Genomic DNA, 25,746 nt, shown 5'->3' with positions numbered 1-25,746 from the left:
GGAAGCAGCTCCCTGTGTCTGTCTGCGCTGGACGCCCACAGCGACAGAGGCCGACAGCGACAGACGAGGACAGCGAGGAGGACAAAGGCAACTCCAACTCCCGGTCGCCAGCCCCTTGCCCAGCTGGCTGGAGGCCCCCAGCGGGCAGTGGTCGGGGGCAGTGGGCAGGTCAGTGCTGCCCCTGTCACAGACTGAGGAGGAGGAGAGGCCCTTTGCCCGAGCGGACCGCGAGCTTTCCCAGTGGGAAAGTGACACTGAGGAGGAGCTTTCCCAGTGGGAAGGTGTGCAAAGGACGTACGAGAGACAAGTACCGAGAGTTCGAGAAATGTCCCAGTGGAGATCCAGGAGCAGCCAAGAGCTGTACCAATGCCAGGTACATGTGGGAGTTGGGATAGTTTCGCAGTGCAGAGGTGGGACACACCAAGAGCTCTAGGAAGGGAAAGAAAATGGGCAGAGTCCTCAGTGAGATGGACCAAGAGGAGTGCGAGGGGGAAGAACGTGTCACAACCCAAGAGATATCCCAGTGGGAAATAGACATGAGAGGGCAGCAGGAGTTGGGATGGGGAGAAGACAAAAGATCCCACGAGCTGTCCCTGCAGAGAGATGTGAGTGTCCCAGATGATTCCCAGTGGGATGATGCCCAAGAGCTTTCCCAGAGGGAAGGTGGGAGGTACCAAGACCTCTGACCATGAAGACAAGATGTGCACTGTCACATGTCCCAATGGGAAGACAGGAGAGAGCTGGAATTGTCCCAGGTGAGAGGCTGCAGTGACAAGGAGCTGTGCCAAGGAGCAGACGCTGCAGCCCCAGAGCTGCCCTGGTGGGACGATGGCAGTGAGGGAAAGCTGTCCCTGTGGGAGGGAGATGTGAGCAGGCAGGAGCTGTCCCAGTGGAGAAATGCCATCAGCTCTGAGATGTGGGACAGATCCTTGCTCGCAGTGAGTGAGGAGGAGCCTGAGCCTTGTCCCGCAGGGGGCCCAGCTGTGGCAGCCCCGTGGGCACAGAGGTGGCAGCAGAGGCAGTGCCTGCCCCAACCAGCGCCTCTCCTTCCCTACAGAGCCCCACGGAGGCCGAGCCGGCAGCTGCTGCCCCAGCGGGAGCTGCTGAGCAGGAGGAGCCCCTCGAGCCTGTGGCCCCTGAGGCAGAAGAGGCAGCAGGGCCTCCTGCCCCCAGGAAGGAGCTGCCATCAGCAGGGACACAGAGCCCAGTGCCTGCCCCTGTCAGCCCCCCAGGCTGCAGCCAGACTCTGCTGCACTCAGCGTGGCTCATCAGCTGTGTGATCGTGAGCCAGGTGCTGCTGGAGATCCAGGGAGCCGGGCAGCAGCCGCAGGAGCAGAGGCAGCTGGAAGAAAGTGAGGATCCAGCAGTGGCAGGAACAGGCCCAGCAGAGAGGGGAGAGATCCCGGCGCCTGCCCCGCACAGCGCCCCCGGGCCCTGCCCTGCCCCGCTGGCATTCCCGGCCCCCGGGGAGCAGCCGCAGTGGGCAGGGGCAGAGTCAGAGCTGGCACAGGAAGGCAGCCAGGAGACCTTGCCTTGGGACAGTGACTGGGACACTTCCAGTGAGGACGAGGAAGAGGAAATAGAGTCAGAGCTGTCCCAAGGGACAGACTCTTCTCTGGAAGAAGTGTCCGAGCTGGAGGATGATGCGAGCTCCAGCTCTTGGGACTTCTTGCGAGCCAGTGTGGGCCCAGTGAAGGAGGAGGGCAGCCAGGCTTGTCCCGCAGAGGGGCCCCGCTGTGGCAGCCCCGTGGGCACAGAGGTGGCAGCAGAGGCAGCCCCTGCCCTGCCCAGCTCCTCTCCTGCCCCGGGCCGTGCCACGGAGGCCGAGCCGGCAGCCGCTGCCCGGGGCGGAGCTGCTGAGGAGGCGGCAGCGGGGGCGGCGCCTGCCCCGCACAGCCCCCCCGGGCCCTGCCCTGCCCCGCTGGCATTCCCGGCCCCCGGGGAGCAGCCGCAGTGGGCAGGGGCAGAGTCAGAGCTGGCAGGGTCAGAGCTGTCCCTGGAAGGCAGCCAGGAGACCTCGGCTTGGGACAGTGAGCCCTGCCCTGAGTGGGACATCTACAGTGTGGGTTGGGAAGAGGAGTGGGCAGTGGCAGGGTCAGAGCTGGCGGGGCCACGGCTGTTCCTGGAGGGCAGCCAGGAGACTTCACCTTTTTCCAGTGAGCCCTGCAGTGAGAGGGACATCTGCAGCGAGAGAGAAGAGGTGGAAGGTGAAGTGAAGTCCCTGCCGTCACTGCTCTGGGCAGACTCTTCTCTGGAAGAGGTGTCCCAGCTGGCAGTTCCTGCCCTGGCCAGCGCCTCTCCTGCCCCGGGCTGTCCCACGGAGGCCGAGCCGGCAGCTGCTGCCCCGTGCGGGGCTGCTCAGGAGGTGTTGCCTGGTGTAGCCAAGGCCAGGAAACGTCCCTCCCGCTTCAGGCGGGCGCTGCGGGCGCTGCGGGGGCTGTTCCGCTGTCCCTGCCTGAGGCCACGGCCCGAGGAGTGAAACGAGGAAGAATGAGAAATGATGAAGAAAAAGGAGAAGATGATGAAGACAAAGAAGATGGAGGAGATGAGGAAGAAGGTGATGACTAAGAGAATGAAGACAAATATGATGAAGAAGATGAAGAAGACGAAGACAAAGAAGACGAAGAAGATGAAGAAGACGACAACAAAGAGGAAGATGACTAAGATGAAGAAGACAAGACAGAGAAGGCTTATTTACGGATCCATAGAAATAGAATAGGAATAAGAATTTAGAAATTCTTAGAAGAAGACTACTAGGAATAGGAATAAGAATATGAAGTATTTAGATGAACTGGAATAGGTATTGGAATAGGAATAGGAATAGGAGTAGGAATAGGAATCTAAAAATACATAGAAGTAGCAAAGAAGAAGGCTAGTAAGAAAGAGTAGTACGAAGACGAATAAGAACATTAAGAAGGATAAGAATAGAAAAATGAAGAGGAAATTGAATGAATAAATAAAACTAGAAAACAATTTCTTTTTATTTCATATTAAATATTTATATTATGGTCTATGATATAAAAACATTAATGTAACAATCCCAGGAGATAATATTTGGAGCAATCCAACGTGGTTTTCTATCCCAAGGACATTTAAAGCCTCGTTTTTTTATCCCAAATAGATGAAATCCTGTGGGTTTAGTGTCACATCTCACACAGCTGGGCCCAGGGGTGACATCATGGCAGCCCAGCCCAGCCCCTGGGGCCGCTGTCCAGGTGCATTTGGAAGGGCACAGACACAATTTCAGCGCCGTCTGTCTTTGTGCTCTGTGAAAAATGGTTTTGTGATTTGTGTTCATTGGTAATTGTATCTGCTGTGTGAAAAAGAGATGCACAGAACAGCTTTGAAACTTTCTGACCCAATAGCTAAGTAAAGCATGAAAATAAAAGAAGTGTAGTAGAGAAGAAGAGATGAAGTGACAAGATGACTGATGCTTTGAATGAAAGAGAAGAAGTTATGGTAAAGCTAAGAGATATTGCAAGAAAGCAGTGGAATGCTTCTGTACAATAAAAAGCGTCACTGTTATGTCGGATGTAACATATACACACATGATCAGGGTCCAAGAAGAAAAGTTTTTTTATGCTGTGTGTTTGCCAGCTTATATACTCTTAACAAAGCCTGATCTTAAGTCGTTAACTACATCACAATAACTTATTAAATTCATTGGTGCAAAGCAACTAACATCAGTATAACTGGCAAAGTTTTACAGAAATTCAATATGGCACGTATACACATCTACTTATGCACGTAGTGTAGCTTACAAAGATTTTCATGTATCTTTTCTAACCTGTTTCCATGCTGATGGCTTTGTCTTCTTCCTTGCTATGATGCACTCAGCAATCATCCATTGTTGTTTGTTCAATTAACCCAGCTTTGCTTGCAGGCCAGCTGTGAATGAGGCTCCTGCATAGCCCTTGCACAAACCAAGGCCAAGGTGTATTTGCCATGTTTGCAGATGCCACATGGAGGAACAGCAGCTTTTGAAGCTCAGTGACTCAGGCAGCACCTGAGGGATGAAGAGTTAGGCAGGATTCCCCACTGCAGGATTCAGTCTCGAAGCTCTGACTAAATCCAAGAGCCACGTTGTGTTTTGCTGAGGTCCCAGTAACACAACTGCAAGGACACACACAAACTGGTTTTCCTCATCAGCAGGGTTATTACAGTGTAGCAGCCAAAACTTTCACAGCTTTTGTGCCAGTTCTTGGTTTCTTTTCTCTTCTGTGGGATGAGGATTGAAGGCACTTGAGATTATAGTTCATACTCAGACTCAAATGTTTATTTTTTCTCGTCCATGTTACAATCTCACGAACTGAGTTCTGCAGTATTTCACTTACAAGGTACAAAAATGGCTCACTGTCTTTGTCCCCAAGGTCTTTTAAGGCTAAACTGTCCAATCAAGAAATGACACCTAAATTAATTTCACTTTTAACCCAATAACTCATCACTCAAAGTTAGCAATGGGGACTTTTCTGTCCAATGACACAAAACCACCCAAACGCACGGAGAAGGTGAAGAAGAAAGAGCAGCCTCCACCCTAAAATCTCCATCTTGCTCTATATATATTTTTATATTCTAAGCCCTTAAACTCTGAGTTTCCCACCCTGTGATATCACACACTTCTATTCAAACTCCACACCTTTAATCTCAGTTTTATTATTGAATTTTGGAAGATCCTCCAGAGCCTCAGGTCAGTGCAGTGTTCTCCTGGGGGTCAGTGCCTGGCAGCACAGAAAGCTTGAAATTCTCAGCAGCCAGGGTTCCAACTTTTGTAAGTTTTCCCCTAAACCCAAGGCCTCTGAGGTTTTTTTTCTTCCCACAGAATAGATTTCGCTGAGAACTTTTGGCCTTCCCTTCCAGGGGCTCTGGGCCATGACTGATGAGGTAATTCCTCACAAAAACAATGCTCCTGTATGCTTAAAAAACCAACTTGTAACCAGCCCTTTGTTCTGTGCTGATAAACAATTAATATTCCCCCACAATATTTATTCCCAATGCCTTACACTCCAAGGCTTCCCAGCCCCAGCTCTTCTGGGGGAGGCCAATGTCAAAGCCAGCCAGCATCACCCCCTGACTCCTGATTAACAATTAACAAACCCATTATTGATTCTCATTACTAACAACAGCTTTATGGGCACTTGTTTCCAGCTCCTTCAGTCTCAGAATAGGCAATTTTTCAACTCTGAGAGTCTGAAAGGCAATAAGCAACATTTCAACAAATGTGGAGCTTCTCCATATCACTTACAGTTGTTGTTGCTAATTGGAGAGCAGTTAATTCAGCTTTTATTAAGGAAACTTCTGGCTGTGCAATAAAGGAACTGAGGAACACTTTGCTGTGTCAGGTCTGTAGTTTATTTTCTGTTTCCAATGCACACATCACAAATCCCAGCCACAAACTCTGCTGCAGAGAATGAAAACATATTTTTTGAGTTTTTAAGTTTTTAGTACCACAATAATTAAGTACCAGAATATAAATCAGTAATTATTTATTGATATATTAATAACACCAACTGATTATGTTTGGCTACAAATGATGGATCAGTGCTATTTTTATTTTCACCTAATTCCATTTAGTTCTGATAGTAAGGAATGTCTGTCCAACAGCGATTCTGGTCTTGAGCCTCCCCCCAGACAGATCACAGCTCTAGAACAGCCCCATCCTCTTTAGAAACCCCTGTGCAGCCTCCAGAACAGCTCTGGATCCTGGAAAATTCTACTGTGATGAGAGATAAGGCACCTGCTTCCTGATCCCAGCTCCATGAGACCCATCCCAGGGGAGAGGGAAAAGGGAGTGATGGAGTGAGGAACGAAATCAGGAAAATGAGCTCAGCCTTTCCATCCCTGAGCTCACCAGGGTTTGACAGTTTTGTCACTGACAAATTGGCCATGAGGAGCATCAGCACTGGAAGGCAGAAGGGCCAAATACACGGGGGTCTCAGCCCCCTCCTCGGGGGACTTGGGGGCCTTGGGACCTGCCATGTCTGTCCTCACCCAGCCAGGGCAGCAGGCATTGAGGAGGATGTGCTCGCCCTTCCTCTGCTCGTCCAGCAGCCGCGCTTGGATCCTGGACAGGACGGTGACCCCGATTTTGGACACCCCGTAGGCAGTGTTTGGCCAGCCCTCCTTCTCATGGACACCTCTCTTGGTGTCTTCCACAAATTTGGTCATGAGCTGCACCAGCTCCTCCTCAGTGATGGTGTCACTGCGGAATTTCTGCTGCAGCTCCTGGCTGCAGCCTCGCAGGGCTGAGCAGCTCACCATGCTGGAGACATTCACCACCCGGCCTGAAAAGAGAATAAAAATCAATTATTTACACACATTTTCTGTCACAGGCATAGTTTGTGAAAAAATCCATTGCTAGGATTTTTTTCTCCTGAGAAGCCTCAGAGGAAAAGAGAAACAATGATTATCTGCTGCTGTGGAATGCAAAAGGTGCAGCTTTGACTGGTCCATCTTGGTTGTGTTTTATTAATGGCCAATCACAGTCCAGCTATCTCAGACTTTCTGGTCAGTCACAAGAATTTTTATCATTCCATTCCCTTCTATTCCTTTCAAGCCTTCTGATGAAATCCTTTCTTCTATTCTTTTAGCATATAATTTTCTCTTAATATAATATATATAATAAAATAATAAATCAGCCTTCTGAAACATGGAGTCAAGATTCTCATCTCTCCCCTCATCCTGGAACCCCTGGGAACACCACCACTGAAGTGGGGCTGCTCTCCAGTTCTGGATTCACTCCTCAGGTCAATATCTGCAAAATATTTTAGCTGGGTTGTTTTGCAGAGCTCCTGGAAAATCAGATGAACTCAATGTTCTGATTTCTAGTAAATACCATGAGAGTTAATTTAAGGTGTGAACCTGCAAAAGTTTTAGATAAACATCCAGGAAACAACTTTACAATCAGCAGGTACACTCTTACTACAGCAGAAATATCACCTGGAGATTTACAAATTCAAGGATTTATCTCCCAGCACTTCAATAAAAGGGACAAGCCAGCTGAATCAGTAAATCACTCATCTCCAAAATGATGTTTCACTGTTTCCCCTCTTACCTGCCACTTCTGGTGATGAATTTGGTGACTTAATCTTAAAAGCCACAGAAATTAATGCTGTTAATGACTTTATTAACAGTCATCCTTCAATGCAGTACAAGAGCACTAGACTGCAACCTTGGCACTGTTTCCTCCCTCCCCAAATTCACTCACTCTGTTTATTCCTTCTCCCTCAGGAAACAAAAACCTGTTTTTCATCTACTTGACTTCTTTTTTCCTTGAAAACCTCAATGCATTTAAATATTAGGAGACACCACATTTCCTTTATAGCAGCAAACACATCTGAACACTGCTGCAGAGCCTGAGACTGGAGAGGATTTCCCATTGAAAAGGGCCAAAATTCAAACAAAACTCTTTCTCCACTTGTTATGTTTCACTCACCATAAGGCTTCATAAGAGGCAGCAATTCTGTGCAAACATTCCTGGTTGCAAAAAAGTTTGTCTTCAGTGTAACCTCAGCTTGGACTGCAAATGGAGTGGTGTCATGAACTGGTCATAAAAGGAAGGAGGGGAAAAAAATAACAAAAATTAGAACTGTAACACTGTTTGAATAGAAGTTACCAAACCCCAAATGTTTATCTTAGTTGCTGTTTTTAATACTTAGAAAACAGGTACATGATCACAGACTGGGCAGGTGTTCATGGTTTCCAAATCCATGACAATTCAGAAATTGTAACAAGTCATTATTGGATAATTCAAAAGAGAAACTGTAACAGGTCATTATTTGATGTGGTTTTTGTTGTAAGACATGTTTAATGACCCACACTCATTTGCAAATCACTGGCTTGCATTTAAATCTCACACATGAAGCCAGATCATGAGCCATGGCCAGGGTTATGGCAGGGGGAGAACTGAAATCCTACAGAACCCCAAATCCTGCTCCATATCCTGCCTTCCTTGTGAGGGAGAACTTCCCTACACCCAAAGCCCACTCATGTGCCTAACAGGGTATAAGGGAACATCGTGAAATCGCATGGTTTAAGAAGCTTTATTAGACAACGCTTCCCAGAGAGGCTCATCCACAAGATAACCACAGCTCCAGCACCATTTGATACAGAAAGTTTTTGCTGGTTCAAGGACTTAGCTGGAGAAATGCAGCACAAAACCAAAATAACAAAACTTAATGGCAAATCTAATCTTTGACAGGCTGCAATAGCACATAATGCTACAACGCAAAAAGGAAAGCAGAAATTCTGGGATGGCAGCAAAAACTTGGTGAGGCAAGAAACAATCTTGGGTAGAAATACCAACGTGGGAAGCAAAATTGGTAACCATGGGAGAAGCATCACAGCAAGTTCTTACACAGATGTTACACCCTGTGTGCTTGATATTCACAGCAACAGTTCCCTTATCAGTTAAACAGTTTAACTGATAATGAAACTATTACAGCGTCCTGAGTGGGTCGCTGCTGCTGAGAGAGAGACGGTGAATCTTGTTTCTAGATCAGAAGGCTGGATTTATTGATATATGATATATAATACATTATGACTATACTAAATAGAATAAAGAGAGAAGTTTGCAGAGAGCTTGCTAGCCTAAGAACAGAAAGAAAGAATCTATAACAAAGTTGTGTCCAAGGACTCAGTCCCCTGGCTTGCACTTTGTGATTGGCCCTTAATTATAAACATAGAAAATGAGCCAATCAAGGTGCCCCTGTTGCATTCCACAGCAGCTGATAACAATTGTTTACATTCTCTTCTGAGGCCTCTGCCCTCCAGAAATCTGAAAGAAAGGATTTCTGTGAAAAAATGTCTGCGACATCTCACCTTTCTAAATTGTATAAATTAAAAGAAAAATGCTGATGTGGAATGAACAGGAAATTTCTTCACCTGTAAAACACACAACACCAACAAATCACCAAAACAATCCTACAACCCAAGGAAATGCAAAAAACAATGGAAAGCAAATTCAAGTCCATGCAGCTGAGTTTCAGGAACAGTCCATCAGCTGAAGTTGTTTCTTTTGGACATCTGAGAGTCCTTTTTGGAAACAAACTTGCTGCAAAAAGAATCCCATCAATAGTTATCAAAAACCCATTGACAGTCATAACACAATTTTGGAATGTCCTTTTCTGGCCCTTCAATGCTTCAGTGCTTCAGAGCTGCTGCCTGCTATTTTCAATCTTTTTTATTTAATTTTAATTTTTTTTTTTTTAATCGAAAAGCAAAAAAGCAGCAGCCGAGCAGAGCAGTGCCAGAGAAGGAAAGGCCCTGGGGGCCCTGGCCCATGCTGGACCAGGAACCCCAAAACTGGCCCACAACAGGGGCCAGTAGGAGAAACCAGAATCCCCAAAACCATAAGGAGGCCACGCAGTGGGCCCAGCCCAGGAACCTCCAGAGCCCAACGGCCCAGGCCAAACCGGGTAGTGAGATGCTTCCTTTCCCCAATACCACTGAGGCAGGCCAGCAGCAGGGAAATAGAAGCCTTCTCCAGAAATGCCATCTGGGGTCCGGAGATGTTTGTTCCCCACAGCAAACCAGCTATGGTCTCCTCCAGCTGTACCATCTTCCCCTGCACTGCATTGAGTTTGTCTCTCATCCGCCCCATGGCTTCATCATCCACACCCCCTCCGGGCTGGGGACCAGAGGCAGGGCTGTCGGGGTGCACCTGCCCCCCCATGCCACTAGGACGCAGGAGAGGCGGCAGAGATGGGAGCCGCCATGGGACCATCCCCGAAAAACCACCCCCCAGCCCGCCGAGAATGCTGACCTTAAAAACAGGCAGCCAGATTGCCCCCAGAGTCAGCTGGCGGGCAGCCCCCGCTCCACGGAAGGAGAGACCAGCCTCCGGGGCCGCTTCCTGGGGCGGGCCCGCGGGGCTGTGGGTGACGCTGGGGCTGGCCTGGAGCGCGGCAGTGGCTCTGGCCGCGGAGGAGCCGGCCGAGGAGGGAATCACGCTGGAGAAAGGAGCAGCCGCGGGCTGCCCCGAGGTTCCCGCGGGTTTGGGGCCGTCTCCCACACCGTCCTCAACAGGGACCGTCTCGGTTTGAGGCGGCGGGGACGCGCGGGAACACGCCGCCGCTGCTGCGTCCCTTGGCTCTGAAAGCGGCGGCAGGCACGGCACGGGGTTGGCGCCGTCTTCTGCCGCTGACTCTGGGGTCCGCTGCGGAGGCGCAGCCGCGGTCTCCGTCGGAGTGCACACGCGCAACCGTGGAGCCGACACGGGCAGCGCTGGAGCCGGGAGAAGCGCCGGCGGAGCATCGCTGTTGCTTAGCAACAGCTCATGAGGGACCGGAAGTGCTGTATCTTCTGCAGCATCAGATGCAGGCGCTGGCAGGGGCGGGGAGGCCGGTGGAGCCGTGGGCGGGACCGCCTGGAGAGGCGGAGACGGGATCTCCTGGAGAGAAGGAGCTGGCAGAGGCGGAGAAACCTCAGAGACCGGTGCCGCCCCCATGTCTGAAGGAGGTGGAGTCTGGGCTGTGGCTTGGGCGGCGCAGCCTCCTCCCATCCCCCCCGGAGAGAGAGAAGGGGGGAAGGAGAAAACTCCATCTGAGCATGCTCCGGAGCAAGAGTAAAAAAAAACTTCTTCACGCCGCGCAGTTTCACCCCCCCCCCCCCCCCCCCCCCCCCGCCGTGAAGCAGGGCGGGCTGGGAAGCAGAATGTCATCACCCACCAGGGGTGGTGGAAACGGGGCCTGGCCGTAACAGTTAGAAATCCATTGAAAGGTAGCTGCTCTGCATTTCAGAACTGGAAAAAGCTTTATAAATGCCGGGTAGATAGAAGGCAAAAGACGTCCCTGACTGTAGACGCACTGGATAATCGAGTCCATGCACTCCCAGACAAAAACATCCAAAGCATATAGGACATCAGTAAAGAACCCAAAAAGCTTTGCCCATCAAAAGAACTCAGAGATCTGTTGCTGTCAGAAAAAACCCATCTTCTCTACACCAGTGTTTCCAGAGGGCAATAAGCTTCTTCCCTGAAGGAGTAAAATGAACCACGTACTTCAAGGGGTATCTCCCCCATATAAACAGCCATAATTTTCTCGCGGCCGAACCCTCAGGGATAGAAAAGTGAACAGTACCTTTTTCAAAAGTCCAGCTTGCTCTGGCCAGCTCTGCAGGTATGCTGCTCTTGTCTATCATGTTTCCTGAAGGTTTTCCAGAAGAAGGTTCTCTTTGTGGTCAGCCTTGGCTGTGAACTCTGTCCAAATCAGGATCTTCAGTTCTTCAGCTCCTGGTTTGAATCCACTTTTGTGGTCACTTCAAAGCAACCATCAAATGCTACACATACAGGATTTTTACCCAGTGCAGCAATTTTGCTCCTCTGGTCTTATCAAATTAATCTTTGCTCTGACACGAGGGGTCACCAGATATTACAGCGTCCTGAGTGGGTCGCTGAGGGTGAGAGAGAGATGGTGAATCTTGTTTCTTGATCAGAAGGCTGGATTTATTGATACATGATATATATTACATTATGACTATACTAAATAGAATAAAGAGAGAAGTTTGCAGAGAGCTTGCTAGCCTAAGAACAGAAAAAAAGAATCTATAACAAAGTTGCGTCCAAGGAGTCAGTCCCCAGCTTGCACTTTGTGATTGGCCCTTAATTATAAACATAGAAAATGAGCCAATCAAGATGCCCCTGTTGCATTCCACAGCAGCTGATAACAATTGTTTACATTATCTTCTGAGGCCTCTGCCCTCCAGAAGACACAGAAATCTGAAAGAGAGGATTTCTGTGAAAAAATGTCTGCGACATAAAACAGTTTTAACAGTTAAAGTTTAACAGTTCCTAAATTCTGTGACCTGCTGCTGACTCAGTTGTTGTCAGTTTGAGGAAAGTCAAGGCTGAACATCTGGAAGTGATATTTTAACTGCTGCTGGAATCCTTGCTGAGCACACCCTGAAGCTCAGACAATTCTATTAAGAGCTGCCTCCCAAGAAGCTGATCTTAAGCAATTTTCCTATAAAGTAACAAGCAAAAGAGCCAGAAGATCATCACTGCACTCCCACTCCACGAGAAGTTCCCTGCTCTCTCTCAGTGGGAAGCTGTTCCCCCTTGGAATGCCCCAATTAGGCCACCCCAAAGCTTCTCCTGTACAGGTGAACAATGCCAGCTGTGCCAGCCTTTCCTGCCAGCAGAGCTGCTCCATCCCTCTGCCCATCCTGGAGCCTCCTCTGGGCTCTGCAGCAGCTCCAGCTCCTCCCTGGCTGGGGCAGCTCTGCAGCTGGGAAATCACCTGAGGGGGGAACAGGGGCACAATCCCCTCCATAAAGCCACCAGCCAGACTTGTGATTTGCTCTGTCTGGAGCAAATTCTGATTCTGGATTTCATACACTCAACAAAAATTTATCCTTCCACCTTGAAACTGCTGGGTCCTTCTCACTTTCCCTGCCTTTCTGCCCACTGGGAGGTGAAAGGGTTAAATTCTTGCCCAGCACAGCAGGATTTGAGTGGTTTAGAGGTGACTGAATGGCCTGGAGACAGCAAAGCCCACCCAGGGACAATGAAGGTGCTTTTCCATCAGCTGGAATCCCTGAGCAGAGAGTGCACAGAACAGAGCAGGGGGTGGAGAAGAGAGAACACAGCAGCTGCCTGAGGCACAGGGAGCCATTCCCAATGGAGATGGGCACTGAGGCAATGAACCCAGCCCAGCTCACCGCCCTGTGTGCCTCAGCACTTCCACGCGGTGCAAACACAACCCTCAGGGAAGCATGTTGACAGAAACATGGAATTGTTACAGCTGGCAAAGCCCTGCCAGCCCACGGAGTGCCAGCTGTGCCCCATGGGCACAGAGCACTCAGTGCCACCTCCAGGGCACACCTGCAGAGATGGGCACTGCAAAGCTCCCTGGGCAGCCCCTGCCAAGGCCTGAGCTCCCTTTCCATGGGCAAATTCCTCCTGGTGTCCCAGCTGAGCCTCCCCTGGCACACTGTTCTCACACCATCCTTAAGATGGGATGTTTGCCCAAGCAAAAATGCAGCGTGGCACTGGCACAGAAGTGTTGGATGCACCCACTGCCCTCTCCACAGAACACAGGAGCACTTCCCACCTTTAAAAGCGATACCAGCATTGTTCACGTTGATCCCTCCATATTCTCCTTGAGGAAGTCCAGGCCCTCCTTGGGCACCTCTAGGGATGGATGGGCACTGCAAACCTCCCTGGGCAGACCCTGCCAAGGCCTGAGCTCCCTTTCCATGGAGAAATTCCTTCTGGGATCGAATCTGACCCTCCCCTGGCACACCGTTCTCACATCATCCCTAAGATGGGAAGTTTGCCCAAGCAGAAATGCAGCAGAAGTGCTGGGTGCACCCCCTGCCCTCTGCACAGAAGCACCCCAGGAGAGCCCTGCCCACCTTTGAAGGCGATGCCGGCGTTGTTCACCAGCACGTTGATGCCTCCGTACTTGTCCCTGAGGAAGTCGCGCAGCGCTCGGATGCTCTGCAGGTCGTCGATGTCCAGCTGGTGGAAGAGCGGGCGCAGCCCCTCCTGCTGGAGCTGTGCCACGGCGGCCTGGCCGCGGCCGGGGTCCCGGGAGGTCAGGTACACGTCCCCCGGGAACTGCCGGCACAGCGCCCGCACGATGGCCAGCCCGATGCCCTTGTTGGAGCCCGTCACCACAGCCACCGGCACGTTGGACATTGTCCCCTGGGAACGGGAGCCAAGGGCACGGGAACTGCCAGCAGCAAGGAAAAGGCCAGTCACACACACAAAATGGCTGCCTGGAAAGGAATTGGGAACATGGGATGGTTTGGGTTGGAAGGGACTGTGGAAACCCAGGGCACTTCCTCTGTCTGCTCTGGGGTGCACTGACTCTGACTCTCATCCATGGAGAAAGTCTCCTAAACTCCAGAATAGACTGGAATCCACCAAACTGAAACAGATTATAGAGAGCAGTGTAGGTGTATCACTTCCTGAGAAATTGAGATTTTGGGGTTTTTAGTCTGTTGTGGATGGCAGCAAGATGGAGGGCACAGGGTGTTGCCCTGGGCTGCTTCTCACGCTTCTTCTTCCTTCTTCTCCATGGGTTTGGGTGGCATTTTGTAATTGGGCAGAAAAGTTCCCATTGCAGCTCTTTGGGATCAGTTATTGGGTTAAAAGGGAAAATAATCCAGGTGTCAGTTCTCAATTGGAGAGTTTAGTCATAAAAGACCTTGGAACAAGAGATTGTTGGCCATTTTGTGCCTTCTAATGAAAAGCTGCTGAACTCACAGTAGTAAGACTGTTTTACTGATAACAGATAATAAACTCTTAAATCCAAACATGAAACACCATTTTGAGTGCCTTCAATCCAAACCCAGAGAAACCAAAAATTAAAACTCTCACAACCCTAAAGATTATCTCATTGCCATGGACACCTTCCACTATCGCAGGTCACTCCCATCCAACCTGGCCTGGAACATTTCCAGCAGTGTGGAGCCTCCCTAGGTAAGTGTTTTTTCTTTAAAGTATTATTTAAAATTCCATCTTGGATTATGTGAAACTACATTCCTGCGCAAGCCATGTAAATTCCTAAGGCAACACGAAGTATTCACAGAGATATCTGGTGTTAAGTGTTCTGAAGAAAAGCCAACCAGTGATGGGTAAAAAGAAGAAATGTCTCGACTAAAAATTACCAGTGACTAATTTTTCATACTAAATTAGCTTTATGTAGGAGTAAGCTCTTCTGCACTTACACCTCACAGAAAGACCTTCCACCTTTTGGGAACATTCAATTGGGTCAGCTCAAGTTTTGCTGAAAACTTCAGGCTCCAAACCTGAGCAACCTGGTTTAGTGCAAGGTATCCCTGTCCATGGCAAGGGCTGGAACTGGATGATCTTTAAGGTCCCAAACAATATTAAAAAAAGGATGGGGTATCTTTATCTTCCAGTGCCAGGCAGGAGGAACACTTACAGCCTATTCCGGGAAAAACAGCAGAGCACAGGCCGACTGCAATGGCTGGTTGTGTAACACAGCATCCGAAAACTGCTTGTTGCTTTTCTAACAGATACAGTGCATTTAAAAAGCTGCATTTCCCCCACAAAAACAAGTTTAAACGCTGGCTTTTCACATCATTACCATCTCTCTCTTCCTAATTTACTTGTAACCCTAAGCAGGCATCCAGGGAATATACAACACTCCAGGAATCTCCAGAGTGACGCCCCAGGGTCAGGAACGCCATTCTCCCCTCACCACAAGTCTCCCTCTGTCCCCCTGCCCCCGTCCCCCTCACGGGAGGGAACCCGCGCGCCGCCTCCAACCCCGACGCCCTCGGGGGGGACACCGGAGTGAAGCGTCCGATGGAGGGGACACCCAGAACCCCATCACCCACCTCCAGCACCGCGGGCACCTCTCCCTCGTCCCTCAGCTCCACACAGCGAGGACAGAGCACGTTTTATCCAAAGTACAAACAGCCACACACCGCGGGGAAGGGAGATGGAGACGCCCCTAAGATGGCGGGGCAGCCCCGCCTCAGGGGCGGGAGAGCGGGCGGGCACTCGCGCAGAGGGACAGCGAGGGAATGTCGTTGCTCGTGTCCCCTTTGCAGGTGGGTGTGGGACACCGGGGAGCAATTCCAGCCCGGGAGAGACTCGGGAATCACAGTCTGGGCTGGCAGGGGAGGACGCGGTTGGGGCTCCCGGGGCAGTGCGCGGAGCACGGGCGGTCCCTCAGGAAGTTCCGCTCCCGCAGCGCTGCCGGGGCCGGTTCTGTCCCTCCCAGCCCGGGGGTTTGTGCCGAGCGGGGAATGGAGGTTGGTTAGCACAGGATTCCCAGTTCTGGGGTGGGATGGGATGATAGGGGATGGGATTTGGACTCGATGATCTCTGAGGATTTTCTACCCAAAGGAACGGGATGTGATGGAGGGCCGGCCTCTGAGGAGGCCGAGCGCCTGTGGGTGATCCCGGCTCCCTGCGGCCCCTCCGTCCTGGCAGGGAAAAGCTGCGCTTCGAGCTTCAGTTCAGGGCAATTTTAGCAAAAGGAAAGAGATCAGGGAAAGGTTCTTCCCCCAGAGGGTGCTGGCACTGCCCAGGCTGCCCAGGGAATGGGCACGGCCCCGAGGCTGCCACAGCTCCAGGAGCCTTTGGCCGGCGCTGCCAGGGATGCCCAGGCTGGGCTTGGTGGGCTCTGGGCAGGGCAGGGCTGGCACTGGATCATCCTTGTGAACTCAGGATATTCCATAAGTCCATGAAATATCATCCAATCTCATCCCATCCCATCCCATCCCCATGGCAGGGACACCTCCCACTGTCCCAGGCTGCTCCAGCCCCAGTGTCCAGCCTGGCCTTGGGCACTGCCAGGGATGCAGGGGCAGCCCCAGCTGCTCTGGGCACCCTGTGCCAGGGCCTGCCCACCCTCACAGTAATAAATTTGACTTTAAATGTTTCTAAATCAGTTATTTTTAATTTTTTTTTTAATTCAGGTTGTGTAAAAAAGGCAAAATCTGTTGCTTAATATGAAGAAAAGCAGAGGTCGGACAGGTCGAAATAGAAGAAGGAAACACTTGAAGAGTTTTATGGATGGAGGTATCATCATACCTGGAAGTTAAATAAGAAAATAACCAATTGTTCCTCAAGGTGTCACTTTATTATTTATATTTTCAAAAGCCTTTGTGCTTGGAAAATTACATTCATAAATGTTAGCTTTTTATATGCAAATATCTGAGTGTTAGTTTACAGTCCCAAGCAGAGCAAGGTGAATTTTCTGAGCTCACTTTTCTGCCTAATGGCAAATATTACATTATTCTAAAATTCCTTGGATATGCTGAATAACTCACACATTTCTGAGACTTCCCAGTGCCCACAGACCCCAAATTTATTTAGTTTAATTCTTTCTTGCCATTTTGTTATGCTTTAAAATGTCCAAAATACAGTTTCTCTGACTATGCAGTAAAATGTTTATGTTTCCTTTATTGTCTATCAGAATGCTCTTTAACAGCATTAATTTATTTTTCTGTTTTTAGTGAACTGCAGTCACAAGCTGGAATACATAAAACTTAAGAAGTGGCTAAAAGAGAGAGGATTTGAAGACAGTAATTTAAGGCCAGCAGAGTTCTGGGGTAATGCTTTAATTATTTCTTGATGGTACAAATTTCTGAATCTTCTAAGAATTTTAGATTCCTGCTTTCATTTTGAATTATGCCCCTGTCTGGCATCAGGAAAAAAAAAAGATACTGATACTCTTCCAAGGATTCTTGGAATGTCAATTTAACATGAAAAAATAGAATGGAGGCCTGAAAAAGCCAAAATTTGAAGTGTGAACAATACAGTTTTTGGAATTTAACCTTGTTATAATTTGTTTATCTTTTTATCCCCAAGCAAGTTCAGCAGAGAGCTGAGGTTCACTTAGTAATCTTTACTGCAAAGATTTATACTTATATTTTTTCTCTTTCTCTAGGTTTTATTTTAAATGTTTTTTAATATTATAGAGCAGAAAGAACAGAATGGATCAGAGAAAAATATTGTGACAAGAAATGCTAAAGTTCAGTTCAAACTCTGAAACCAAGAGCTGCAGCTGGTGATGAAAGATTTGTGTGAGGAAAAAATGGAGAAAAAGAAGGTGAATAATTGCTATGAGTGGGAGAAAAAAAAGCTGAACAATTGCTAGAATTAGACAGCAAATGCTGCAGGATATGCAGGGAAAAGATCCTGAAAAATAAAGGAAATTGGAGAAAAATAAACGACCTATATATGGAGCAGTCCATAATTGAATTTATGTTTTGTTACACATGCTGCCTGTTCTTTTGGAGCTTTTCCTTGCTGCCCTGATCCCTGATTTTCCATATCTGCATTTATTTACTCCTGCCCTTTGTTCCTTCTTCAGGGACAGGCAGGGGATTGATGACAACAAAAGCTCTCCAGGTGAGTGATGCTGTTGGTGATGCAGGAGCCCTTCAGGTTTTTACATTTAATGATTTTTGCAACAAGCAAAGCTCAGAAATCCCTTGTGAATGTAATTTCTGACTTTTGGACTGTGGCAGCCGGAATGTGACCCCACCACTCCCCACAGTAATGAAATGAATCTTTCCACTTGATTTTTGCTGGGTTTGTGTGTAATTTCTTTCCTCCTCCCTCCAAGGCAGGAGATGTGATTATTTCACTGCCTGAGAAGTGTTTGCTCACCACCAGCACCGTGCTCAGCAGCTGCCTGGGAGGGCACATTGAGAGGTAAGTGACAAGTGACACTTGGTGGCCTTCAGTGGGGATTTCAGCAGGAATGAACCCTCTGAAGGGGTGGTGGAGCTTTCAAGTGAATATCCTGAGTGGTGCCAGCATTTCAGGGGTGTGGAATGCTCAGACGGGGACAATTTTTGATATATACTGAACATCTGATAAATGCTGAACATCTGATAAACGCTGAACATCTGATAAATCCTGGACATTTGCTAAATACTGAACATCTGATAAATGCTGAACATCTGATAAATCCTGAACATCTGATAAATCCTGGACATTTGCTAAATACTGAACATCTGATAAATCCTGAACATCTGATAAATACTGAACCTTTGCTAAATACTGAGCATTTGCTAAATACTGAGCATCTGATAAATGCTGAGCATCTGATAAATCCTGAACATCTGATAAATCCTGAACATTTGCTAAATACTGAACATCTTATAAATCCTGGACATTTGCTAAATACTTAGCATTTGATAAAGTACTGAACATCTGATAAATCTTAAACATTTGCTAAATGCTGAACATCTGATAAATCTTGAACATCTGATAAATACTGAACATCTGATAAATCTTAAACATTTGCTAAATGCTGAACATCTGATAAATCCTGAACATCTGATAAATCCTGAACATCTGATAAATACCAAACATCTGATAAATACTGAGCATTTGCTAAATCCTGAACATGTGATAAATCCTGAACATGTGATAAATCCTGAACATTTGCTAAATACTGAGCATCTGATAAATCCTGGACATCTGATAAATCCTGAGCATCTGATAAATCCCAAACATTTGCTAAATCCTGAACATCTGATAAATCCTGAACATTTGCTAAATCCTGAACATCTGCTAAGTACCGAGCATCCCCTTTTAGCTTGGCACAGCTGGAGAGGGCACAGGCTGCAGCTGGAGCTGCCTCAGAGCCTGCCTGGCCCTAAATGCCAGTTAGGAATGGGGTTTTGGGCATTTGGGAGCCAGCTGCAATAGGAGAAGGAAGATAAAGCTGGGCTGCAGAGCCGGGGCCTTTGAGAAAGTGAGGAACAAATTGGAAATGTGGAAAATTTGGAATATACAATACTTGTGTCTCCTGAAAAAAGCCAGCCCGAGGGGTGAACCTGGAATTGTTATTAAATCCAGCTTTTATTGCCCCTTGGAAATCAGCCACAGCACTTGGAGATGAACTACAAAGAAGTTTTAAATAGAAACTGTTTATAACTTCAGAGAGCTCTGAGAGAGGTAAAACTGCTGTGTCCATTTCCCATCTCACCTCTGCGGGTCTGCTGCATTGCTGTTTTTATTATTATTTTATCTCGATTTTTCTTTCATTTTTATTTTTATTTTTAATTTTATTTTTATTTTATTTCACTTTTATTTTTAGTTTACTTTTAATTTTTATTTTACTTTTTACTTTTTTATTTTTATTTCTTTTCTATTTTTATTTCATTTTTATTTTTACTTTTATTTTTATTTATTTTATTTTTATGTTTACTTTTTTAATTTTAAGTTTTAATTTTCTTTTACTTTTTTATTTTTACTTTTTACTTTTATTTATTTTTCTTTCTGTTTTATTTTTCTTTCTATTTTATTTTTCTATTTTCTTATTCTTTCTATTCCTATTTTATTTTTACTTTTGTTTATTTTTATTTATTTTTAATATTTATTTTAATATTTTTATTTTTATTTAATATTTATTTTAATATTTATTTTTATTTTTATTTAATATTTATTTAATATTTATTTTTATTTTTATTTATTTTAATTTTCCTTTCTATTTTATTTTTATCCTTATTTTATTTTTCTTTCTAATTTTTCTTTCTTTTCTTTTACCTTTTTACCTTTTTTTTTTTACCTTTTTAAAACTTTTTTATTTTTATTTTTACCTTTTATTTTTATTTCTATTTTTTAAACAAAATTCTATTTCAATTTTCATTGTATTTTTATTGCATTTTTCATTCCCGCTAGCTGGAAGCCGCCTGTGTCTCCCCTGCTGGCCCTGTGCACGTTTCTGATGGCAGAGAAACACGCTGGGGACAGATCTCCATGGAAGCCCTACCTGGATGTTCTGCCCGAGACTCACACCTGCCCTGCTTGCCTGGAGCCTGATGTCATCAATCTCCTCCCAAACCCCTTGAAAAAGAAAGCTCAGGAGCAGAAAATGATGATCCAAGAGCTGTTCAGATCCTCCAGAGCTTTCTTCTCTTCCCTGCAGCCTTTATTTGCTGAGAGCACAGGGAGTATTTTTAATTTCAGTGCTTTGGAGTGGGCTTGGTGCACTGTAAATACCAGGACAGTCTACATGGAGCATCCCCACAGGGACTGTTTCTCCCTGGAGCCAGATGTTTATGCACTGGCACCATATTTAGATTTGCTAAACCACAGCCCAAATGTTCAGGTGAGAGACTCAAAATAGAGCAGTAAATTTCTTTATTTTTATAAAGTGCACTCTGTCAATGCCATCTGCATTGATGTGGTGGATGAGGAGTGGGGAGGGCAGGGATGGATCTCACAGGGGCAGAAATGGCTCAGCCCCTCAGGAGCTGCAGTGCCAGCACACAGGGAATGCATTCAGAGGGCAGGGCTGGGGGGATGCTGGGAAAGAATCCTGTCCTGGCAGGGTGGGCAGGGCTGGCATGGAATTCCACCCCTGCATCCCTGGCAGTGCCCAAGGCCAGGCTGGGCACTGGGGACAGTGGGAGGTGTCCCTGCCATGGCAGGGGTGGCACTGGGTGGGCTTTAAATTCCCTCCCAACCCAAATGCAGATTTCATTATTCCTGCTCTGATTCCCTCTGCCTTCCCCTGTGCTTTGAGTTCCATCCCCTCAGGACTCACTCCCTGTGTCCAGGTTCCTTCCAGAGCCATCCCTGGAGGGGATCCCTGTGCAAACCCGGCTGGGAATGGCCCCAGTGCCAGAGGGCAGGGCTGGGGGGGATCCTGCCCATGAGGAATTGTTCCCTGGCAGGGTGGGCAGGGCTGGCATGGAATTCCACCCCTGGATCCCTGGCAGTGCCCAAGGCCAGGCTGGGCACTGGGGACAGTGGGAGGTGTCCCTGCCATGGCAGGGGTGGAACAAGATGTTTAAATTCCCTCCCAACCCAAACACTCAGTGATTCTGTAACTGAAATATTTCAGTTTGTGCAGCACAGCCAAGGTGCAGGGAGAGCCCACAGTGGCTGGGGGAGTTTGGCATCCAAACCAACTGTTGGGAGGGGCCACTTGCAAACACCCCCTGATCTGCTGCTGAAAGCAAGACAAATTCCTTGTCCTGACACAAATTCCAGGGTCCCTGTGTTACCTCACCTCTGGCTGCAGCCTCAGAGCAGCCTGGGGGCCGTGCAGAGACAATTCCCACTTTGTCAGGCTCTGGGTGCCACCCCTGGGCTGGGGCAGCACAGGAGAGGCCAACCCTGCATGGAACCATCTGTGTCTGCAGATCTGGGGTCTGCCCCAGAGGTCCCCACAACTGAACAAGAATTTCAATCCTCAGGGGTTTCAAAATTCAAAGGTTTGTTTCCTTTTTCACCCTTTTACCTTTTATTTTTCACTCCCTGAAGGTCAAGGCTGGGTTTAATGAGCAGACAAGGAGCTATGAAATTTGGACAAATTCGCCGTGCAAAAAATACCAGGAAGTTTTGATCTGCTATGGACCTCATGACAATCAGAGGCTGCTGCTGGAATATGGATTTGTTGCCATGGACAACCCTCACAGCAGTGTTTATGTCTCAGCAGGTTGGATTCATGGATTGCCTGAGCACTGAAAGGCACAAAACCTGAGAACTGAGTGTGTGAATTCTCAAGGAGTGCAAAAGGGTTTGATACCTCTTTAAGGATTTAATTTTTGCTTAATTTAAAATATTTTTTGTTACCATTTTATTTTAAAAAAATGTTATTATTAACAACATCTGTGTAGAGATTTCAGCTGGATGTCTTAGATTGCAGCAGTGAGGATTGAAATCCAGATCTCCACAAACTGGACTTGCTTGGAGTGTTTCATAGCTTCAGGTGGAGTCAGGATTTCTGTTATAGACACACAATCCTGGAAAGTGCTCATTCTCCAAAATTTAACAGGTTTTGGTCTTAGTCCTACATGAAAAATATGGTTGAAATCTGTTCTCAGAATTGATGATTGTGGTTTCTCATTCATACAATTTATTTAAATATTTAAACTGTATTTTTCTGCAGATACTCTCCTCAAATATTTCTCACCACTGGACAAGCAGAGAAAGGCCAAAGTTTCCATTCTAAAGGATCATGGTTTCCTAGAGTAAGTATCTGGAGTTTTTTGTGTCCTGGTGAGATTTTAAATCAGTTTTTCTGGAAGTCAAATTTTGCTTCTAGTATCAAAATCCAGCAAAAAGAAAAAAATAGAATTATTTGTTTTTTAACAAACTCGCTGCTTGAGAGAGATGGAGAAGTTATAAACCCCAGTGTCAAAGCTGGAGATCCACCATGGCTGATGTGTCTCAGGAAGGAAACTCACTGCAAAGCTCCCCTGACCTTCCTCTCATCCCTTGGACTGTGCAGGAACCTGACCTTTGGCTGGGAGGGACCATCCTGGAGACTCCTCACAGCCCTCAAGGTGCTGAGTCTGGCAGCAGAGCAATTGTGAGTTGGAGCAGCCTCAGTATTTGTTGGGTGGGTGTGCAGGAGCCCTTGGCTTGGATTGCCTGGAATCACCAGGGTGGGAAGGGACCCCCAGGATCACCCAGTGCCACCCCAGCCCCACCAGCACCACCCCAATCCCTGTCCCCAGGGCCACATCCAGACTGCTCTGGGACAATTCAGTGACTCCAAACCTCCCTGGGCAGCTCAGCCCAAGGCCTGACCACTCTGCCAGGGAAATTTTCTGTGCCAGTCTCCAACCTGAGCCTGCCCTGGTGCCATCTGAGGCCATTTCCTCTCCTCCTTTCCCTGCCCCTCCTGGCAGGAGCTGTGCAGAGCACTGAGGTCCCCCCTGAGCCTCCTTTGCTCCAGGATTTGCTTTCCAGCCCTTCCCAGTTGTTTTTCCCCTCTCTGGCCCAGCTCCAGCCCCTCAATGTCATTTTTTGGGTGACCCTGCACAAGCTGGGAGTGAATCCAACTCCCTGCCCTGCTCTGGCCCAGGTTTGCAGCACTCCAGGGCAGAAGCTGAGTTTATTCCCACTGTTGCTCAGATTTCATCTTCAATATGAAAGGGAATTTAGACCAAGAGGGAAATCAAGCTTTTCTTTTTTTCCCCCACAGTCAGGTCCCAGCTCAGCCCAAGGCCTGACCACTGTGCCAGGGAAATTTTCTGTGCCAGTCTCCAACCTGAGCCTGCCCTGGTGCCATCTGAGGCCATTTCCTCTCCTCCTTTCCCTGCCCCTCCTGGCAGGAGCTGTGCAGAGCACGAGGTCCCCCCTGAGCCTCCTTTTGTCCAGGCTGAGCCCCGCCAGCTCCCTCAGCTGCTCCTCCCAGGATTTGTTTCCCAGCCATTCAATATTTTCTGTTTCCCCTTACTCTTTGTTCCCTGCTGGCTGTGAGTGCCACACTGGGACAATTTTTGGATCTCCTGTGTCTGATTTGTGGACCCCAGGTGAGAAATGAAAAGAAGAAAGGCAGAGAACACCATTGGCTGTAAACTCCCTCCCCTTTTGCTGCTTTGGTGATTTCCTTTCCTGTATTATTTTCCCTTTCTATTTCAAGCCCCAGATATTCCCTCAAGGCTCAGACTCCTTTCAGGCCTTTTTCCTGTTGGTTTGATGAAATTTTAAATGCTTTTAACCTGTTTTGATTTCCTTGAGTCATGTGTTCCACAGGCTGGAATTGCAGGGCCAGGGAAGTTGCTGAAATTCATCCCCAAGGACTCTCAGTGCACTTGGAGCATTTATTCCAAATTCCAAATGGCAAATCTGCCTCAAACATCAGGGCTGGGAAATGATTACCTGCACTTTGCTTGGAATAAATGAAATGAGGGAATAAATTAATGAGCAAAGGCTTGTTCAGAGTTGTTTGTGCTTTGAAGATTCATTGCTGAGTGGAATAAATTGATCTGAGAACTAAAAATAAATCCCTGGGCTGGGTTATGAGCCCCGGTGAGGGCCAGGGCAGCAGAGCCACGTTTGGCATCCAGCTGGGGAGGGCAGAAAATCGTTCTGGATTCTGAATTCTTCAAGCATTTTGGTTGCAGTGCCTGCTGGAGGAGGGTCCTGCTTGGTGATGTCTCTTCAGCCAGGAATGAGCAGCAGGCTTTGGCTGCAGCAGCCAAAATTTGTCAGTTTTTAATAGAGGAGACCCAGCATGTCCTTATCCAGGTAATCTGGGAAACAAGGGAGCTCAGATTCCTTTCTCTAGCAGAACAATGTAATTTCTGAGTAAGAATTTTGATGATTTTTCCCTTTCCCTCTTTTTTTTTTCCTTTTTACTATCAAAGTTTCTCTTGTGAAATTAAAAAACCCCACTATTTTACCATAATCAATAAAATCCTTACAGATTTCCACAGATTTTTCTCTTCATGTCCTATTAAATAATCAAAAATTTGAATCATTTCATCCCATTTGTCTTAACTCCAGATTTCCCAGTTGAAAAAGGACAAAGAGAACCTCAAAACCCACCTGGCTCTGGTGGAAATGCTGCGCTCAGAAGACCTCAAGATCCTTCAAAAATCAGCTGAGATTCTTTGCAACCTGAATTTAGGAACAGCTTGAGCCCCCTGGAGCTGAGACAGCTGTAATTGCTCAGGGATTGTTGCCAGATTATTTCTCTTTCAATGGATTTGAGCAGCAAAGAATAATTTAAATTTCATCAGATTAATTTTGTTCTTTGCTGACCTTCACACAAAAGGTTCTGCTGAAGTGGAGAGTTTGAGCTCCTTGGTTTGGAGAAAAGAGAATTTTTTTAAAGGGCATTTCAGGGCAGGACCCTTATTTAAACTGCAGAAACTTCATTTGGAATTGGGATTCTCTTGTGATTATTTTCCATGATGTGATTTTAAAAAGTGTTTATTTTTATAAATACATTATTTCATTTTCTACAAGACTTGTCTGTTTTATTTTCCTAAAATCCTTCCTGGAGCTGGAACTCCATTTCTCATATCCTTGAGGCCAATTCACCTCCAGATTTGCCTAAATTATGTTTTTAAGTCACTTGCCACCATATTTTACTCTCTAATCAGTCCCATTAGGCCCTGCTCAGTTTAGATTGGATAGCAGGAATTGTTTTTTCATGGGAAGGGTGTAAAACATTGGAACAGGATACCCAGGGCAGAGTTGCCATCCCTGGGACTGGAATTGGGAATTGGAAATTGGGATTCTCTTGTGATTATTTTCCATGATGTGATTTTGAAAAGTGTTTATTTTTGTAAAGATATTATTTCATTTTCTACCAGACTTGTGTTTTATTTTTCTAAAATCCTTTCTGGAGCTGGAACTCCATTTCTTACATCCCTGAGGCCAATTCACCTCCAGATTTGCCTAAATTATGTTTTTAAGTCACTTGCCACCATATTTTACTCTCTAATCAGTCCCATTAGGCCCTGCTCAGTTTAGATTGGATAGCAGGAATTGTTTTTTCATGGGAAGGGTGTAAAACATTGGAACAGGATACCCAGGGCAGAGTTGCCATCCCTGGGACT

At 47.2% G+C, this 25,746-nt stretch overlaps 2 protein-coding genes across 10 annotated transcripts; one reads left to right on the top strand and one right to left on the bottom strand.

The window, feature by feature from the left end:
- Positions 1-5,326: 5,326 nt before the first annotated feature.
- On the bottom strand, positions 5,327-15,470 carry CBR1 (carbonyl reductase 1). Of its 4 annotated transcripts, none has more exons than XM_059493802.1 (4): positions 15,307-15,470; positions 13,351-13,670; positions 7,433-7,540; positions 5,327-6,281 (listed from the first exon to the last, which is right to left on the bottom strand). In XM_059493802.1, the coding sequence occupies exons 2-4, from the start codon at positions 13,634-13,636 to the stop codon at positions 5,845-5,847; spliced, it is 831 nt and encodes a 276-aa protein (XP_059349785.1). In that variant the 5' UTR covers positions 13,637-13,670; positions 15,307-15,470; the 3' UTR covers positions 5,327-5,844. The 4 variants fall into 4 exon arrangements, 2 of the variants coding, with proteins under 2 accessions (XP_059349785.1, XP_059349784.1); XM_059493801.1 differs by having other exon boundaries at positions 13,351-13,716; positions 15,307-15,421; XR_009420527.1 differs by lacking the exons at positions 13,351-13,670; positions 15,307-15,470 and adding an exon at positions 8,818-11,839 and having other exon boundaries at positions 6,197-6,281.
- On the top strand, positions 15,468-25,143 carry SETD4 (SET domain containing 4). 6 transcript variants are annotated; one of them, XM_059493808.1, is made up of 12 exons: positions 15,479-15,522; positions 16,396-16,549; positions 16,936-17,031; positions 17,401-17,531; positions 17,796-17,833; positions 18,051-18,139; positions 20,120-20,549; positions 21,710-21,884; positions 22,338-22,419; positions 22,680-22,760; positions 24,304-24,427; positions 24,686-25,143. In XM_059493808.1, exons 5-12 carry the CDS (start codon positions 17,813-17,815, stop codon positions 24,818-24,820), a joined length of 1,137 nt encoding a protein of 378 aa, XP_059349791.1. In that variant the 5' UTR covers positions 15,479-15,522; positions 16,396-16,549; positions 16,936-17,031; positions 17,401-17,531; positions 17,796-17,812; the 3' UTR covers positions 24,821-25,143. The 6 variants fall into 6 exon arrangements, with proteins under 6 accessions (XP_059349786.1, XP_059349791.1, XP_059349788.1 ...); XM_059493803.1 differs by lacking the exon at positions 17,401-17,531 and having other exon boundaries at positions 15,468-15,522; positions 16,396-16,498; XM_059493805.1 differs by lacking the exon at positions 17,401-17,531.
- Positions 25,144-25,746: the final 603 nt, after the last annotated feature.

This window comes from Ammospiza nelsoni, chromosome 2, assembly GCF_027579445.1.
Source record: "Ammospiza nelsoni isolate bAmmNel1 chromosome 2, bAmmNel1.pri, whole genome shotgun sequence".
NCBI lineage: Eukaryota > Metazoa > Chordata > Aves > Passeriformes > Passerellidae > Ammospiza > Ammospiza nelsoni.
The sequence above is the reverse complement of the archived record's forward strand: the minus strand, read 5'-3'. Positions and strand labels throughout refer to the sequence as shown.

What these genes read in the sequence shown, in the direction of transcription:
- CBR1 (XM_059493802.1), bottom strand. Translation starts at nt 13,636, where the DNA reads ATGTCCAACGTGCCGGTGGCTGTGGTGACGGGCTCCAACAAGGGCATC. An exon ending in CGCCGGCATCGCCTTCAAAG is followed by an intron (nt 7,541 to 13,350) that starts GTGGGCAGGGCT and finishes TTTTATGACCAG; the next exon opens with TTCATGACACCACTCCATTT. An exon ending in GCCTCTTATGAAGCCTTATG is followed by an intron (nt 6,282 to 7,432) that starts GTGAGTGAAACA and finishes TTCTCTTTTCAG; the next exon opens with GCCGGGTGGTGAATGTCTCC.
- SETD4 (XM_059493803.1), top strand. Translation starts at nt 16,429, where the DNA reads ATGAAGAAAAGCAGAGGTCGGACAGGTCGAAATAGAAGAAGGAAACAC. An exon ending in GAAGAGTTTTATGGATGGAG is followed by an intron (nt 16,499 to 16,935) that starts GTATCATCATAC and finishes TTCTGTTTTTAG; the next exon opens with TGAACTGCAGTCACAAGCTG. An exon ending in AAGGCCAGCAGAGTTCTGGG is followed by an intron (nt 17,032 to 17,795) that starts GTAATGCTTTAA and finishes TTCCTTCTTCAG; the next exon opens with GGACAGGCAGGGGATTGATG.